Source organism: Trichomycterus rosablanca, chromosome 10, assembly GCF_030014385.1.
Source record: "Trichomycterus rosablanca isolate fTriRos1 chromosome 10, fTriRos1.hap1, whole genome shotgun sequence".
Lineage (NCBI taxonomy): Eukaryota > Metazoa > Chordata > Actinopteri > Siluriformes > Trichomycteridae > Trichomycterus > Trichomycterus rosablanca.
Window position 1 is genome coordinate 4,029,237 of NC_085997.1, and position 19,132 is coordinate 4,048,368.

The window sequence follows — 19,132 nt, forward strand, 5'->3', positions numbered from 1 at the left end:
GAGGATCTGCTGGACCTGCACTAGAGAGAGCAGAAGAACATGGAGAGCTTTATACTCAGGAGGATCTGCTGGACCTGCGCTGGAGAGAGCAGAAGAACATGGAAAGCTTTATACTCAGGAGGATCTGCTGGACCTGCACTAGAGAGAGCAGAAGAACATGGAGAGCTTTATACTCAGGAGGATCTGCTGGACCTGCACTAGAGAGAGCAGAAGAACATGGAGAGCTTTATACTCAGGAGACTGTAACCAGAGATTAGGCTGTAATTTGTAAGTCCCGTTACAGAAAGCCGGGATGGAGACAGGCCAAACTGATTTCCATTTTCAGCCTCTGGGTTTGTATTCGCTCTGAATCATTCCTACAGTCTCTTCTTCATAATGTACCACTTAGTATTCTCCCCTGCTCTCTCTTCCCTGCTCTCTCTCAGTCTCTGTAGGTCAGTCATAACAGAGGTATGGGGAGCGCTGGCAGGTCTGATTGGTGCCACGAGAGATCAAACGGCTGACCGGACCCACGCTGTGCTTCCCCACCAAGAGCTGACAAACTCCACAGCTATCAGGGAAGGACCACAGTCGACAAGTGCAGTGAGTGTGTGTTTCACTGAGAGAGTGAAGACGTGATTATAGATGTGTGTGTGACACTGGAGGAAAAAAACCCAAAACAACCAAAAAAAGCCTGACGAGAGTAAAGTGATTCACTTTAGTACAGAGAGACGTGAGAGTGAGGAACATGATTCTTTTAGATCGAGATTTTACATCTGATAAGTTTTGTTCTAATGCATGTGGCGATGGCTGGTGGGATGGATTGTGGGGTGGATGGAGGAGTCTATCATGGGATGGATTGTGGGGTGGATGGAGGAGTCTATGGTGGGATGGATTGTGGGGTGGATGGAGGAGTCTATGGTGGGATGGATTGTGGGGTGGATGGAGGAGTCTATGGTGGGATGGATTGTGGGGTGGATGGAGGAGTCTATGGTGGGATGGATTGTGGGGTGGATGGAGGAGTCTATAGTGGGATGGATTGTGGGGTGGATGGAGGAGTCTATGGTGGGATGGATGTATAATTGGACAAATTAAAAAAAGAATAGAAATGTAGAAATGAAAGCCTGTCATAAAAAATGAAGAAATAAAGAAACTGACAGGGAGGAACTGGAAATGAAAGCAAGAAAAATAAAATAAAAAAAAACAAAAGAAAGAAAAAAAAGAAAGAAAAATGAAAAAGGATGATGAACAGATACAAAACAAGAAGAAAGAAAACAATAAGAACAAAAAAGAAAAAACATCCGGTACAAAAAAAAAACAGAAAAAAAAAGAAAAATAAAAAAATAAAAGAGAAGAAAATGAAAGAAAAAGGAAAATTAAAAAGAACGTGGAAAAAAAGAAAGAATAAAGACAGAACAGAGAAAGAAAAGAAAAAATAAGAACTGATGGATGGATGGTTGAACGGATGGACAGTGGGATGGATGGACAGTGGGATGGATGAACAGTGGGGTGGATGGACAGTGGGATGGTGGACATTGGGATGGATGAACAGTGGGGTGGATGGACAGTGGGATGGTGGACAGTGGGATGGATGAACAGTGGGATGGATGGATGGGTAAATAGGGTAATAATAAGGGAATAATAAAACAAGTCTTTGGAAGTACCCGTTCACCTTTTTAGGGATCTGCGAGCTTTATTTATGAGGTTACTATAAAGAACATGTGGCCGGTCCTTGTTTACTGTGTTTACTTTAAATAAACAGGGAATAAAATACATCTGTTAACGTATGATCAGGTCCTGCTCGCTTATCCTCCCTCCTGCAGCTCGAGCGCACTCAGTCCTGATTCTCTCTGACTGTAATGATGCTTCTTACCCAGAGGAAGTGATTCAGAGAGGAAAAGTGTGCAGTCTGAGCGCTCACAAGCTCCCGGAGACTAAAGCCTCGGGCACAGATGGTTTACATCAGACTCCACAAGGAGACTAAATGCAACCAGCAGAGACTCCGGCAGCGCTGGCAGCAACTAAGAGCCGTTACGATGAGAGGGGACACGGCTTTAGATTTGTCTCAGCCATCAATCCCAGACTGATGGGAGCACTGACAGGGGTGGAGGCGTCACACAGAACCCCTGTGGAGGGTTGGAGCGATGTGCTTTCTCTTCATTACTACTGTTTGTGTGCTACGTTTTGCACTAAATGCTGCTTTATCTGAGATTATTAGCTTTGTAGAGCAGATATTTAGTGACTAAGAATGTAGCAGTAGCACTAAATGCTTATTGCTAGCAGCTGTACGCTGACAGACGGGAAGAGCTGGAGATATGGACAGTAGCAAACAGCAAAAATAAAGTGAGGAGGAGGCAGAAAGAAAAATGAGTAAGATAAAAGAGGAGGGAGGCGGATTAGGAAAACAGACATAAAGATAAAAGCACTGATAGACAGATATTAAGATGAGAGAAAATACATAGAGACAGAAATTAACTGACAGAGGGGCAGAAGAAGGTGGGAGGACAGAGGAGGGTGACTACAAGAGAAACATGAAATAAAGATAAGACTGCAAAGAGAACAAAACAAAGAAAAAAGAAAAAAAAAGTGAATGTAGAAATAAAAGCCTGTCATAAAAAAGTGAGGGCAGAAAGAAACTGACAGGGAGGAACTGGACATGAAATGAAAGTGAGTGAGCGAGAAAGAGAGAGCAAGAAAGATAAATTAAGAATAATAAAAGAAAAAGGAAAGAAAAAGAAAAGAATAAAAAATGAAAAAAGATATAATAATATAAAGATAACGAACATATGCAAGACAAAAACAGAACAAAACATTTGGTACAAAAAAGTATAAGGGAAAATAAAAGGAAGAAACAAATTTTAAAAAGAAAAAGGGAAAAAATGCGGAAAAAATAAAAATAAAGAACCAAAGGAAGGAAAAACATGAAAATAAAAAAAGTAAAAAAGAAAATTAAAAAAATGTAAAAAAGGAAGACAAAGAAAAAACAAAACAAAAATGGAGGAAAACATCGGCTACAAAAAATAAAAAAGGGAACTAGAAGGAAGGACATGGAAATAAAAAAGGAAAAAAAGAATAAAAAAGTACCAAAAAAAAAAGATGAATGAATGCAAAACAAGAAAAACAAACAAACAACAAAAACAAAAACAAAAAAGGGAAAGAAAAAAGAAACTATCGGATACAAAAATAAAAAATGGAAATGGAAGAATAAAAAATAAAAGAGAAGAAAATAAAAGACTAATGAAAATAAAAAAGAATAGGGAAGAAAGAAGAAATAAAGAATGGAAAAAGAAAAGAGTAAAAAAACTGAATGAAGGAAAAACAAAAAGAAAAAGTAGAAGAAAAAAGAAAAGTAAAAAAGAAAGAATGAGAGAAAGAAAAAATAAAAGAACAGGGAAAAGTTAAAGAGACGAATATATGGATACAAATATCAGCGCTAAACACTTTATTGTAATTACACATGAAGAACAAAGTGGAGCAGCATTATCAGGAAATATAAGAAAGTAAACTGATACTCGCTGGTCGTTTAACTGCTGTGACGACGCACTACAAATGATGTGTTGGTTTTGCCTACTCATAGCTAAAGCTCTACAAAATTCACAGGAAGGGCCTTAATTATAGCCCACCTTCAGGATCAGAGGACTAGATTATAAGCTCAACTTGTGTTCGGTCGGTGTGTTATTATTATTTTTTTTAATGTAGTAGTAGCCCAGTTTCCAAAGATCAGGATTATGTCAGAGTAAAGGTCAGTGGTTGGTCAGTGTACTGGTGAGCAGTAGGAGAGTGGAGACGGAGCGCATTACCTCTCAGATCCTTCCGCAGCTTCAGCAGATCTTTAGTGAAGTCCTCGAACTTCATCTGAGACGCCTGGAACAGGTCATGTGGCTCGGGTAGAGGATACACACACGTCTCTCGGCCTGCGTCCTGACACACACACACACACACACACACAACGAGAGAAAAATGTGTGTAACTACTGACATAAACCCATAAACCCAACGTTAGCATGGGTACTTCAGTATATGAACCCAATACATCTGCTCCTGTGAGGAGGCCTGAAACAAGTAGTTTATACTATCAGTGTTGTTGACTAGTGAACTGGATTTACATTTATTCCACTTTTCTTTGTCTAATACGTTTGGTTTCATAATTTGAAATAATTCACTGCCAAAAACAATAACAAAAAAATAAATAAGGGGGCATTTACTTCTTCACACCGCTTTATAAGGCATTCTAAAAATTCAGAAAGCATTATCTTTACCTCGTCGAAGTGTCGTAGGTAGTAAGCGACGATGTACGAAAGGAGACTTCTGGAATTGTCCTGCAACAAAAAAGAAGGGGGGTAGGGGTCACTCTGGCTTTATGGGGTATAGAAAATTAAAGATTTAGAGTGGTGTGCAAAAGCCTTAGACAACATGAGAAAATGTGTAAGTTACTTCAATTTAATACAAAGTTTTGATGATTTTTCACAGATCATCTAATCAGAAAAAAATGTTGCTATGTCTCAGCCCATGCCAAGTGTTTAGGTTCCTGTAAGTGATAAAGACTAGAGCTACTCATCCTTTGACACCACTACTATGTAGCCTTTGTTTAAGCACATTCAGCACATTATTTATTTATGCAAGAGTTGATGTTCGGTCTCTCAGGGAACAAAGCTCTGTATTGGTCTTCCAATACTGGGTCAATTTTGGTCTGCAATACTACCTAGTATGAAATGTTCTTTATAATATAATAACATATTTTATAATGGGGAAAACAATGCCTGCAAATGTATTAGCTTGAACAAGCTTCTGATGAGTAGATCAAATCCATCTGACCTGTCTGATAACCTGCTTCAATTGACAGGAAAATCTTAAAGGAAATCTAAGCTTCTGTACAAAGGAGCTGACGCTGAACTTGATTTCAGTAGTGACAAACTAAAAAGTTCTAAAAATGTATTTAAAGCTTTTAAATATTCCAACATTTCACTTAAATTGTTCTGTTGATTATTAAATATTATAAAAAAACAATAAATTAGAATGCCTTTATTTGTCATATATAGATATACAGGTATACAGTACAACAAAATTCGCCATTGTATGGCGCCCCTGAAGCTGAGGGTTAAGGGCCTTGCTCAAGGGCCCAACAGTGACTGCTTGGCAGAGCAAAGATTCAAACCCTCACCCTTTCGAATGATAGCCCAAAGCTCTACTCAAAATAAATGCATTTACACAAGTGATCTTAGACTTTTGAGCTCCCACTCTGTTTATAAAGAGCTACCGGTGAGCATGTGTGAAACTTACACTGCTTTTGACGTCCTTGAGCTTGGGCAGGATGTCCAGTGCAAAGCCATCCGCCTGTCCTCTGGTCCGGTTTCCTCCGTTCATGAAGTTTCCGAATGCCAGTACCAGACCCAGGACCCGCGACACTCCAGAACCGCTCTGCAGAGTCTGCGCACAGCAGAAGAGATGATGCCGTTCTTTTATTTAGATGGATAATGCATGATTTTGGGAGGTGGAATGGATGAAAGCTATGGATTGATCATGGATTGGGCGTGGCCAGGGCGCTCACCTTACACACTCTCTGTAAGATCTCCAGCTTGCGCAGGATGGAGGAGATGCATTCAGAGAAGGTGGACTGAAACAGGATACAAAACACTCGTCCTGAGAACTCTGGGATTTGGGAGAGCTGGAAGAGGAACCTGCACACGAAAACAAAGAGGAAGATCCTGTAGATAAATCTTATATGAGCAGTGGACTGACACCCCTACAAAATAATAATAAAGTTCAGGTGTTACTATCACACCAATAGTAACATGTATAGAAAAACAAGTTATAATAAATTTACATTATATTTTTATTGTTTAATTTACATTTAAAAATACCACAATTCCCCGCTCAGGTGGCGCAGCGGTAAAAAGAAATGCGCTGCAACCAGGGCTGGATTCTGAGAAGCGTGGTATCGAATCCAGCCTTGCTTTACCGGTTCGAAGCTGAGTGGCTATATGAGCAACGATTGGCCGGTTGCTCATGTGGGGGGTGGGACAAAGAACCGGATGTGGGTCTCTCTCTGTCAGAATGCGATTGCGTTCTCTGCCGGCTGATTGGAGGCGCTTACACAGAGATGGGAGAGGGTGCCCTTAGGGTGTGTCTCTCCGCATGCAACGCTAGGTGGCGCCAAACTCGTCAATGTGTGGGTGGCAAAGATGCATCTGGCTGCTGCTCGTGTTTCGGAGGGGATACGGGTTAGCTTCAATCACCTCCGTCAGGGCAGGGTTCGGCATAGACAGAGAGGAAGCACGATGCTAATTGAACAATTGGATGCGCTAAAAGGGGAGAAAAAGGGGTAAAAAAAAATATATATAAATAAAAAATAAAATAAAATACCACAATTCCAAAAATATGGAAGAGTAGAAACATGTAAATAAAAACAGACAACAGTGACCTCTCAATCATTTGGACCTGTGTCCATTCTACATTTAATAACTGTAATAAATAAATTTAATAAAGTTCCAAAACTGTTTGAACAGGGGCATGTTTATTCCTGTGTTATTTTATTTTTTTTAACAATAATGTCCTCATGCCCAAATGATTACAGTCTTATTGTAGTGTTGAAAGTGGATTTTTCCCTATTCTTGCTCTATAAACACGTCAGCTGCTCAACAGTCCAGGGTCTCCACTGACGTATACTGGGCTACATATTACACTCCACATGTTTTTATAGGAGATGGGTCTGGACTGCAGGCAGGCCAGTCTAGCACCTGCACTCTCTTACTACGAGGCCTCATTCGAACATCCTGTCTTCTGTTGAAGTCTTCAGGCTGGTTCGTTGTTCCTTTAATTGTACCCATTCATCTTGTTGCTGGCCGTCCTCTTTCTTATTTACCTACAACATAACTGTCTTTTCAAATGAATGGGTTGTACTCAGGGTTGTACCGAATTTTAAGTGAGAGGTTAGGTTTGATTTGGTCAAGGATCTGTTTGTCTTTTCTTGCCATCGAAGGAACCCCCAAAAGCCTTCGCCAAGACCAAAGTCCAAAGATACGGACCTAGTATTATAAAGGTCACTGGTGTAAGATCCACATCCGCCACTGTTGGTCTTCCGAGCAAGGTCCTTACATGAAAATATGCTTGCACTGTATTTGGTCATAATTGTAAGTCATTTTGAATAGAATTGTCCACTTAATGTAAATGCACATCCTTGCTGCCTGTTTCACTCATACCTTCTACTGTCCCAACTGTTTTGGAATTGGAATTGAGGATTACATGCCAGAATTAATGATCATGTCACATGGCTTAAAACTTCAAACCCCAAAAAGCAAAACACAAAGTGAGAAAGAAAATCAGTCAGATTTTGGGAGGTGGATCTTACTGTTCAGGTTTATCCAGAGGTTTGGCTCCCTCCTTCTCCTTGGAGGATTTAACGTGCTTGTCGATCTTCTCCACCTCGTCCGCCTGCGCTCTCTAAAACAGAAACATCAAATAACGGTTGCCAGAAAAGGTGGTTATCCGCGCGAACAATTTCTTTCCTGTTCCACCACAAAAAAATACAACCCCAAATCAGAAAGAGTTGGGACGGCATAGGAAACTTTGACTTGTATTTGATTGCAGACAGGATGAACCTGAGATTGTTCATGTTTTATCTGCTCAACTTCATTTCATTTATTAATAAACCTCCATTCCTGAGTTTTAGGCCTGCAACACATTTCAAAAAAAGTTGGGACAGTAAAGCATTTAGCCCTGAGAAGTCGACGAGACATCTGGACATGGTTAACATAAGGCTTCTTTTTTTTTTTTTTTGCAAAGTAAAGTTTTAAGTATCATTTGTGCATGTAACTCTGTATTGTAGTGCTGGACAAAGGTTTGCCAAACTAATCCCTCACCCATGTGGTTATATCAGCTATTGTTGAGTGGTGGTTCTTGATGCGGTGCTGTCTGAGGGATTAAGCGTGCACCCTTGGCCTTTACGCACTGAAATGTAATGATATCATGCACTGTAGAGGGAGAAATATGCAAATCCCTTCCAATCTTTCTTTGAGGTTCATTTTTTTAAAACATTTTAATCATTTTCTCACACATTTGTGGACAAACTGGAGATGCTCTGATCATCTTTGCTCATCAAAGACTCGGCCTTTCCTGGGTGCTGCTTTTGCACCAAACCATGATTACCTTACATAATCACCTGTCATCACCACATCACAAAAAACCTAAATTGCTCTGTCCCAACTTTTTTTGGAATGTGTTGCAGGCCTGAAATGCAGGAATGGATTGTTTATTAATAAATGAAATGAAGTTGAGCAGATAAAACATGAAATATCTCAGGTTCAAACTGTCTGCAATAAAAGTCGAAGTAAATGTAAGGAGCACTGCATTTTTATTTTATTTGCATTTTCCATACTGTCCCAACTTTTTCTGATTTGCCGTTGTACAATAGATAAACGATTCCACGAAACGGAGCTGCCTCGTCGTCTCCCCAGTTTGTTTTCGAAGACTCGTCTTTGTTTTAGCGCCGACCACAGTAACGTCTCCACACCCGCCCCGTACTCCTCTCATCTCAGACGGCTGGAGATATCTGACATGGCTTCATAACCCCACATTTTCCATAATCTTACGGCGCAACCACAACCTCTAACATGTGAACAGAAGGAAATGTTTGAGACCGTGCGGCTTTCCTCAGGGTTTATTGGGTTTAGGGGGGGGTGTTCCCGCAGGCTCCGACGATGGCTTGTTTTCTCTTTAGGCTCCTAAAGTCAACAAAATGCAGAACGTCTGCTGCAGAGTGATGATTTCAGGAAAGACAGAACAATAGCGGTCGACGTGGTCGGACATGATGGACGCCAGTTTGTTATTAGTGTTTGAGGTTGTTCATTGCTGGATATCATGATGTAGACACCTGGTGTGTAATTAGCTGAGGAGAGAGTTTTCTGAACCTGAACTTCTGAGTTTTTTATTTATTTATTATTTTTTTTCTTTTGCCATTCCCCCCCAATTTTCCTCCCCGATTGCATTGGCTAATGCATACATGTCGGAGGGGGCGTGTGTTAGGCATGTGCAAATGTTTGAACGCCCTTCATGTGCATCGGCGGACCAGTAAAGGTCACGTTTGCCCCAGCAATGAGAAACCCTATTAAACCCCCTCTGCCAGGCACAGCCAACTGTGTCTGATGGACGTCCAGCCAGGTCGAAAAATCAAATACAAAATAAGTCTAACTGGTCCTCGATAGCCTTTATATACATTCAAATAAGGATCTCCATTAGCCAGAAGCTCTAGGTCTAGGAGTCCCAGGATCCTTTAAACAGCCCAATCAACATGATACCCCTAACTTGTCTGTCTGTCTGTCTGTCTGTCTGTCTATCTGTCTGTCTGTCTATCTATCTATCTATCTATCTATCTATCTATCTATCTATCTGCCTGCCTGCCTGCCTGCCTACCTACCTACCTACCTACCTACCAGTCTATCTTCCTACCTACCAGTCTATCTTCCTACCTACCTGTCTATATATCTATCTACCTACCTACCGACCTGTCTATCTATCTATCTATCTGTCTATCTGCCTGCCTACCTAGCTAGCTACCTGTCTACATGTCTATCTATCTTCCTACCTACCTCTCTATATATCTATCTACCTACCTATCGACCTGTCTGTCTATCTACCTACCTGTCTGTCTGTCTACCTACCTAGCTACCTGTCTGTCTATCTATCTATCTATCTATCTATCTATCTATCTATCTATCTATCTATCTATCTATCTATCTATCTATCTACCTACCTGTCTGTCTGTCTGTCTATCTATCTATAATCTATCTACCTACCTACCAACCTGTCTATATATCTACCTACCTACCTACCTACCAACCTGTCTATATATCTATCTATCTACCTACCTACCTACCCGTCTGTCTGTCTGTCTGTCTACCTGCTCGATCCGGAAGAGCTTCTCCAGACTCCCTGAGAGAAAGTAAACACGGTGGTAAACAACCCACTTCAACATCAAACGCTGGCCCGGCAGCACCAGACACCGACTGGAGCCTCGGCACGGCGGCTTTGTCTTCGAAAAATTTGCGATACAAATGCTTCGGTTTATAAACCGGGGTCACGTTTCCGATGGCAGATTTTGGACATGCTGGCGATGCCCCTGTTTGTGTGTGTGTGTGTGTGAGAGGGAGGAAGACGTGTGAATGTAAACTCTGGAAAAACACTCGGCGGCATTAAGCTCTATCGCGGCATCAATCAAAGCCGGGGCGCATACTTCCACGGCACTTCAAACGGCCGCATCAAACACGCTGATTAGCATTCAGCTCACTCCGCCATCTGTCCGTGAAGGCACGTTCTGCTCTCCCCGCCGACCATTCCTCAAACTGCTGCTAATGGGAAGCAGCCTCGCTCGCACTGGCGCTTTTAATGCCTGCTGCCTTTAAAATCTAACGTCCGCCACTGATATCAGACCCTGGTGTTGGGATCAGACTGCGTGTGTCTGTTATAAATGTAGATGGGTTTTTATTTTCTATTTAGGAAGAGTGAGAGAGAGAGAGAGAGAGAGAGAGAGTGAGAGAGAGGACACTCAGAACAGCAGCGTATAGAATAATAGATAGTTTTTAATGGTACAGGCTGGGTGCCTATACAGACATGACTGGCTGTGTCTGAGGGTGAGCGGGTTAAAGGGATCTATTTTACTGTTTGTATGTCTGTCTATCTGTATGTTTATTATCTGTCTGTCTTTGTATCTATCTGCCTGTCCGTCCGTCCATCTATCTGTCTATCTAACTTTCTGTTTGTCTATCTATTTATGTCTGTGTATCTATGTATCTCTGTCTATCTACCTACCTGTCTGTCTGACTATCTATCTGTCTGTGTATCTATGTATCTATCTATTTATCTGCCTGCCCGTCTATCTATACATCAGTCTGTCTATCTATCCATTCATCTATCTGTGTCTGTCCGTCCGTCCGTCCGTCCGTCCATCCATCCATCCATCTATCTATCTATCTGTCTGTCTGTCTGTGGGTCTGTCTATCTGTGTATCTATGTATCTGTCTGTCTGTCTATCTATGTATCTGTCTATCTATGTATCTGTCTATCTATGTATCTGTCTATGGGTCTGTCTATATATCCGTCCGTCCGTCCATCCATCCATGTATCTATCTGTGGGTCTGTCTATCTATCTGTGTATCTATCTGTGTATCTATCTATCTATCTGTCTGTCTGTCTGTCTGTCTGTCTGTCTATCTATCTATCTATCTATCTATCTATCTGTGGGTCTGTCTATCTATCTGTGTATCTGTCTGTCTGTCTGTGGGTCTGTCTATATATCCGTCCGTCCGTCCATCCATCCATGTATCTATCTGTGGGTCTGTCTATCTATCTGTGTATCTATGTATCTGTCTATCTATCTGTCTATCTATCTATCTATCTATCTATCTATCTATCTATCTATCTATCTATCTATCTATCTATCTATCTATCTATCTATCTATCTGTGGGTCTGTCTATCTATCTGTGTATCTATGTATCTGTCTATCTGTCTATTTATCTGTCTGTGTATCTATGTATCTATCTGTCTGTGTATCTATGTATCTGCCTGTCTGTATATCTATCTACCTGTCTGTCTGACTATCTATCTACTTGTCTGTCTAATTATCTGTCTGTCTAAATGAAATGAATAACAACGTGAACACACATGTTCTCCTCATGCTGTGCACCAGTGTGTATTTGTGCAGTCAGACAGCCAAGTCCATGTGTCTGACTTCCAGTAGGTGAATTGGCTGCTTGATGGCGACGGTACATAAGTGTGAATGAGCATGAGCATGAGTGTGTGTGGTGCCCCGTGCAGAACGTATTCCTGGCTAGGGTCCACATTTTTCCCCCTGAATGGGCTGTGGGGCAGCTGTGAGCGCAGATTTCTCATACTAGAGATGAAAAATCGAAGAAGGAAATAATAATAATAATAATAAAATGATCATTATGAACATTAAAGCTAATCTGGTTTGTCTTTTTGCTCTTGATGTTTTTCTTTGTTCCTGCTCTGACCGAACAGGCCTGGTTTATATAATTACAGATCGAACCGACCCGGCCAGACACAAACATCCGAACAATTCGGCTTCGGGTCTCGAAAAATTCTTAATGAATCCACAAAAATAACGGGGTCAGAAAGTAAACGCACCCAGATGGAGAGATTTTCTGGCTGATGTGAGAGAATGATTGTGGTTTTTGTGCAGCCGAGGGCACGAGGGCATCTTTTACAGCAGATCAGACACTCCGAGGGCGGCGGCTATGACCCGAGGCCCCCCGGACACACGGAGCCGCAATGTGTAGCAGTCGAAAAGATAACGTGTGGAACGGGATGAGTTCGCGACCTTTACGCTTCTGTACGCGACGTAGCGCAGAGAGCGCTCGGACTTTTACACCGACGGCGGGCGCATTCCTGCACTGCTGCGGCTTTCGCGGGTTTTGATATTAATGCGTTTCTCGTTTGAAGTTTCGCAGGCTTTTCCTCTGGGTCTCAAACCTCCAGAAGCATGCTCCAAACATCCTGAATATTCGCCCCCTCCTCCTCCTCGGTAATGAGGCCCTTTTTTTAAAAGCAAGCAACCGAGCCTGAAGGTCTTGGCATCGTCTCTGAGCGCTGCAATTATCCAAGAAATAAAAACTCAAATAAATGAAATCAAAGGAATGTTCGGAATATAAACACGTCAGACAACACACAGCACACATCTCAGTGTGTGTTGTCTGATGTGTTGGTTTGAAATAAAATGTAAAAGACGACCTGCAACAGAGATCCTTTATCCATTAGTCAGAAATGCACATGGCACATGGAGCAGCAAGTAGTATGAGTGCCACATAGCACAAGGGTCCTAGAAGACCTGGGTTCTAGGCTTACATCCACTCACAAGTTTTGGTACAAGGTGAATAGCACCTCACCAGTAAACCCAAGACTTGGAAATGAACCCAATATGAAGGATGCTTAACCAAGGCAGAACAACACTGTGGCTAAAAAGCAACACCAAAGCCGCTCAGGTTGTGCAGCGGTAACACACGCTAGAGTCGAGGGTGTGGCTCTTCGTGCACAAAGCTGATCCGCATATGAACTCGCCACGTGCAGGTGAAAAGATGCGGTCGGGTACTGCACACGTGTCGGAGGGGGCGTGTGTCAGTCTCGCTCTCCTCAATCGGGGCGTGGGTCAGCACCGGTGGAGAGGAAGCGTAATGCAATTAATTGGGTAAGGAAAAAAGGTGGGCAAAATAACCCATGGATGGAACCCAGGACCTTCTTGCTGTACTGGAGTGGCAGTGGTTAAGGTGCTGAACTTCTAATCATAAGGTCACCGGTTCAAGTTCACTGCCAGGTTACCACTGTTGGGCCCCTGAGCAAGGCCCTTCACCCTCAATTGCTTGAATTGTATTCAGTGATAATTGTAAGTCACTTTGGATAAAAGCTTCTGCTAAATCGCCAGCATATTAGGAGGGTGGTTCTAATATTTTGGCTCATTTGTGTTTACGTAGAATTAACTGTAAATGAGAAACTTACGTTCTCGTAGAGCGCTTGTAACGTCTCCAGATCGACCACTGTGTTGTCCAGGTTTAGAATGGCTAGAGGGGACAGAAAAGACAGAGACAGATGAACAGATGTAAAAAAAAAAAAAAAACAGCACTGAAAGAAACGTAATAAGAGGAACCTCGATTTAACGGACCCCCATTTACCGGACAGCATTTAGAAAACCGAATGTCCGGGGCGATTGTTTAAAATTCCAGCGAGAGGCGTACCAGAACCAGCAGTTCAGATAATGTCCGCTAGCCGGCGCACGTCTCTCCGTTTACATGAGTGATAGGCTGTATTTTGCCAGGAGGCTCGCTTTGTTCTCGCCTTTTTATCTGTGCTTAGTTTTATGCTTCATTTTTGCAAGTTCTAGTGCTTAGTTATGCACCAGCACTGATCCAGTAGCCACCAGCAGTGCTTCAGACTTATAATAGATACTCTGCGTCCCAAGTATACAATCACGGCTTTAAAAGAACCTCTTCCAACTCACAAGGTAAAGGAATTAATTTTTATATTTACTTACAGGTTTGACACTACATATTTACATTAGACATTTTACTGTTTGTCATGTGTGTGTATGTTTAGCACTTATGTGGACCTTAGTGCTGCTCTGGAATAGACAATCACATTTTACGGACAAGTGCTCCCTTCTATTAGTCCATTACTTCGAGGTTCCTCTGTATATAGATGATGGAAGATTTACAGATGGACTTTTATTTGATATTTGCCAGGTTTAATCAATCAGCATCAAAACACTACTGCATCATCACAGTAAAATATGCACCTCACGTTTTCATTTATCATTTATTTATTTATTTATTAGAATTTTAATGTCACTTTGGTTCCATTCATGACAGGACAGGTAGTTACTGGTTACACAAGCTTCATCAGGTCAAGTTTAAATGTCCGATTTAGTATCTTTGGACTGTGGGAGGAAACCCTCACAGACACGGGCAGAATGTGCCTGTCCACACAGAAAGGACTCGGACCGCTCCATTTGGGAATCAAACCCAGGATCTTCTTGCTGTGAGGCGACAGTGCTACCCATGAGCCACGGGGCCGCCCCCGCTCATGTTTTAAGTTTAGGTTTAAGGTTTGTGTCTAGACTCCTAGATTCTTCTTGCACAGTCCCATGTACAGTTCCTGTATTTCTTCCAGACAGAGATCGTTAGTGATTAATTTTAGTGCTCTGATACTGTGTGACCCACACCTTGCTGATCAATCACGCTGATCAATTGGCTAACTTTATTGGCCAATTTTGTCTGCTGCAGGCATTGACAATTATGCCCATATGGGGGCGCCCAGCCGACCGGTTGCAGTGCTCAGGGAGTTCAGAATCCTAGCGCTGGTGTTCGAGCGGATTAGATCTTCGTCATAGTCTTTGGTATTGCTAAAGATTGTCCTTCTTGTGAGTATTTAGTACATTCAGTCAGTATGTTTAATAGAAACATATATTTGCATCGCTGATCAATGACAATGAGAAGCTTAATCGTTGATAACTGAGTCGATTCGTTTGAACGATTCATTGAATATAAACTCCAAAAAGCCGGCTGTGGACTTGAGGCATTAAGCACAAATTTCAAATCTTACTCCAGATACCAGACGCACCAAAGATGGTCCATCATGCACACACGTCCCATGGTCTGTGATTTGGGGTCAGACCTGTGAGAACTCAAAGTGGTGCTTAGGGGCAGATTCAGGAAAAAAAAAAAAAAACCTCTTTCCTATTCCCTCGAGCTTGAGTGCCACCCAATGAAACCGGGGGCGCGTCACCCCTCACCTCGGCGCTGCACTCTGCTAAGCAGCTTAATAAGCCGCTGATGAGTCTGGGGGGTCATTAAGGAAATTTGGCTGCCAGATCGGCCCCCGTCGTCTGGGGTGTCGGGAGCGCCTACTTATCGCGCCGTTGGATTTAACTTAAGCGTCTTAAGTCTAAGCCCTTTTAAATATGCGTGTGGGTTTGAGGACTGGAGACCCTCCAGACGGTGCGGTTCACCGCGACGCATTTACGACCCATCAGCGTCTTAAATCGGCGCGGAAACGTAAGCGAAAGAAAATAAAGTCTGCTAGAGAGCAGGCGTGGGGATAATTACATCTACGTATGATTGTCATATCGGATTTTACCGATATTAATTTTCTCTAAACAAGAGGAAATGGGAGAAATGAGAGCGAGGAAGTGTGTGTGTGTGTACGTCAGATTACACAGAGCGGGTGCTGAAGTGCCGCCTTTGTGTCTCTGCGTTCAGGATCTGGCGCCCAAAACTGTAATCCTTTAAAAGTAAATGTTTGAACACAAACAGGGTCGGAGCTGTGGATTGTTTAATGTGAGATATAGTGTTACATTCAAGCTCACACACACACACACACACACACACACACACACACACACACACACACACACACACACACAACACTATTTAATTGCTAAGCGTGTGAGATGATTGCAACCGGTGTCTACAGAAAACAAAGTAAAGCCATTCTGCTGAGGACATTATACACAGATCAGCCATAACATTAAAACCACCTCCTTGTTTCTACACTCACTGTCCATTTGATCAGCTCCACTTTGTAGTACTACAATTACTGACTGTAGTCTCGGTTTCTCTACATGCTTCGTTAGCCCGCTTTCAAGCTGTTCTTTAATGGTCAGGACCCCCACAGAGCAGGTACACACATTATTTAGATGTTGGATCATTCTCAGCACTCAGTGACCTCAGTGTCACTGCTGGACTGAGAATACTCCACCAACCAAAAACATCCAGCCAACAGCGCCCCGTGTGCAGCATCCTGTGACCACTGATGAAGGTCTAGAAGATGACCGACTCAAACAGCAGCAATAGATGAGCGATCGTCTCATCTATGAGTGTCTAATAGATGAGTGTCGATGTCGATGAGTGTCTAATAGAGTGGACAGTGAGTGGACACGGTGTTTAAAAACTCCAGCAGCGCTGCTGTGTCTGATCCACTCATACCAACACAACACACACTAACACACCACCACCGTGTCAGTGTCACTGCAGTGCTGAGAATGATCCACCACCTAAATAATACCTACTCTGTGGGGGTCCTGACCATTGAAGAACAGGATGAAAGGAGGTTAAAAAGCATGCAGAAAAACAGATGGACTACAGTCAGTAATTGTAGAACTACAAAGTGCTTCTATATGGTAAGTGGAGCTGATAAAATAGACAGTGAGTGTAGAAACAAGGAGGTGGTTTTAATGTTATGGCTGATCAGTGTATGTATAAATGTCCTTAAAATTAACCTTTAAATGCATTTTTTAATTGAGCAGAGTGTCCTGCACATTATTCTAATTGCACATGTAGCATATATAATTAAAAACGTTCATATAAACCCCCATAACACTGAAAAAATACTATGGAATGACTTAGTAAGTACATGGAAGACTAACGTGCATCTCCAACAGACAGAGCCTGAAATGTAAAAAAAAAACCTCATGGATGGAGGGGCTCTGAAGATAAAGAAAAAAATGCAACTTCTAGCACTCAGCACGTGTTTATTTTCGCTTCCCGTGATAAAAGCTGAGCCGGCGACAAAAAATCAGTTCTGTGAATCAGTTTGTGAGGTTAATGGTCGAAAATCTGACACGCACACAAAACCCGGCGAAAAACGGCATCCTTCTCCTGTCAGGCTAAATGTAAACAGGGGGGGAGGGGGGGGGGGGGTTCAATTAGGATGGAGCTTTCATGTAAGACCCCGGACTGTAGCTGCAGGGGGGAGACGGACGCTCTCCAAATAAATCAGACCGAAATTACAACGGCTGGAACCTGTAGGACATTTATAATCGCACATCACACTCATACACACCTGTCAGGTTATTTTAGAAGATATACTGTACAATTACTGACTGGAGCCCATCTGTAGCACTCTGTCACACCCCTGTTCACCGTTTATCAATCCGTCAGGGCCCTTGACTGACCACACGATGTGTTGGTGGTGGATCATTCTCAGCACTGCAATGGCACTGACGTGGTAATGACATCGTATTGTGTGTCATTCTGGTGCAAGTATAGCAGGTGCAGCAGTGTTGTTGGTTTTTTTTAAACACCTCAGTGTCGATGCTGGGAGGAGTATAGCGCTCCAACCAAACAATAAAGCCGATATAAAGTTCCAACCAAAAAAAAAAATATAGGGTTGGAAAGAAAAAGGGCAAAATGCAAAAATAAATAAATTAATGAATTAATTAAAGATAAATAAAGACAAAACTACAATAAAACAATTTAAATAAAATATTACATTATTATTAATATAAAATAATAATATAATAATAAATGTTGTTTCAGAGCATAATAATAATAAAATAGTTTATGAATCAATCAACCAATGAATCAATCAATAAATGAATCAAACAATGAATGAATTAATCAATCAACCAACCAATGAATTAATTAATAAATGATTTAACCAAGCAATGAATCAAACAATGAATGAATGAATCAACCAACCAACCAATCAATCAATGAATCAAAGAATCAATAAATTAATCAACCAATCAACCAAACAATCAAAGAATCAATAAATAAATGAACCAATTAACCTAAATGAATGAATTAATCAAACAATGAATGAATTAATCAACCAATCAATCAATGAATCAAAGAATCAATAAATAAATCAACCACCCAACCAAACAAACAATGAATGAATTAATCAACCAATCAATGAATCAAAGAATCAATAAATAAATCAACCAAACAATGAATGAATGAATCAACCAATCAATCAATAAATCAAAGAATCAATAAATAAATCAACCAATTAACCAAAAACAATGAATGAATTAATCAAACAATGAATGAATGAATTAATCAACCAATCAATGAATCAAAGAATCAATAAATAAATCAACCAATCAACCAATCAATCAAAGAATCAATAAATGAATCAACCAATCAATTAATCAATCAAAAAACGATGAATGAATCAATCAACCAACCAATCAATTAACCAATCAAATAATCAATAAAACAATGAATAAATGAATCAACCAACCAAACAACCAACCAACCAACCAACCAATCAATCAATCAATCAATGAATCGATCGTCAATGAATCAATCAATCAAACAATGAATTGTCCAATCAATCCATCAAACAAACATTTGATAGATACTGACCACTGCAGACCGGGAACACCCCACAAGAGCTGCAGTTCTGGAGATGCTCAGACCCAGACGCTCAGTGCTTAAGGTGCCGGACTAGAGATCAGAAGGTTGCTGGTTCAAGACTCAAGCCACTGGGCTCCCGAGCAAGGCCCTCAACCCTGGATTGATTGTACAGTGTCATAATTCTAAGTCGCTTTGAATACGAGTGTCTGCTAGGTGCCATAAACATAAATACAGACAGACATCGCATAGGCCCAACAACAATTGCGTCATGACAAACGCTTTAATACCGCCGCACCGAACAATCCCCCGGCGAGCTGCTCGTGTTTCCGAGGACCTACATCTTCGGCTTCGCTTGGGTGACTCGGTGATGTCATACTTCATTACCGTTCGAGTACATTTCCGACGCCGATCCGACCAAACGGCGTCTACAGAGAAGCTTACCTCACGCACACGGAGGTTTGGGAGGAGGGTCAGCTCCCGAAGAATCTGAGAAGCGCAATAATGGGAGTGAG

At 41.7% G+C, this 19,132-nt stretch overlaps 1 protein-coding gene across 3 annotated transcripts in view; it reads right to left on the reverse strand.

Moving 5' to 3' along the window:
* fmn2b (formin 2b) overlaps positions 1-19,132 on the reverse strand; it is a 91,017-nt gene that overhangs the window by 31,115 nt on the left and 40,770 nt on the right. For all 3 annotated transcript variants that reach the window (XR_010013794.1, XR_010013793.1, XM_063002779.1), the window contains exons 8-13: positions 13,483-13,544; positions 7,327-7,418; positions 5,527-5,656; positions 5,259-5,405; positions 4,238-4,297; positions 3,780-3,900 (exon numbers count right to left, since the gene is read on the reverse strand). Coding sequence is in view for 1 of the 3 variants with exons in the window: in XM_063002779.1 (XP_062858849.1) it covers positions 3,780-3,900; positions 4,238-4,297; positions 5,259-5,405; positions 5,527-5,656; positions 7,327-7,418; positions 13,483-13,544 (612 nt within the window). In the remaining 2 variants the exon portion in view is untranslated. The remainder of the gene's footprint in view (positions 1-3,779; positions 3,901-4,237; positions 4,298-5,258; positions 5,406-5,526; positions 5,657-7,326; positions 7,419-13,482; positions 13,545-19,132) is intronic.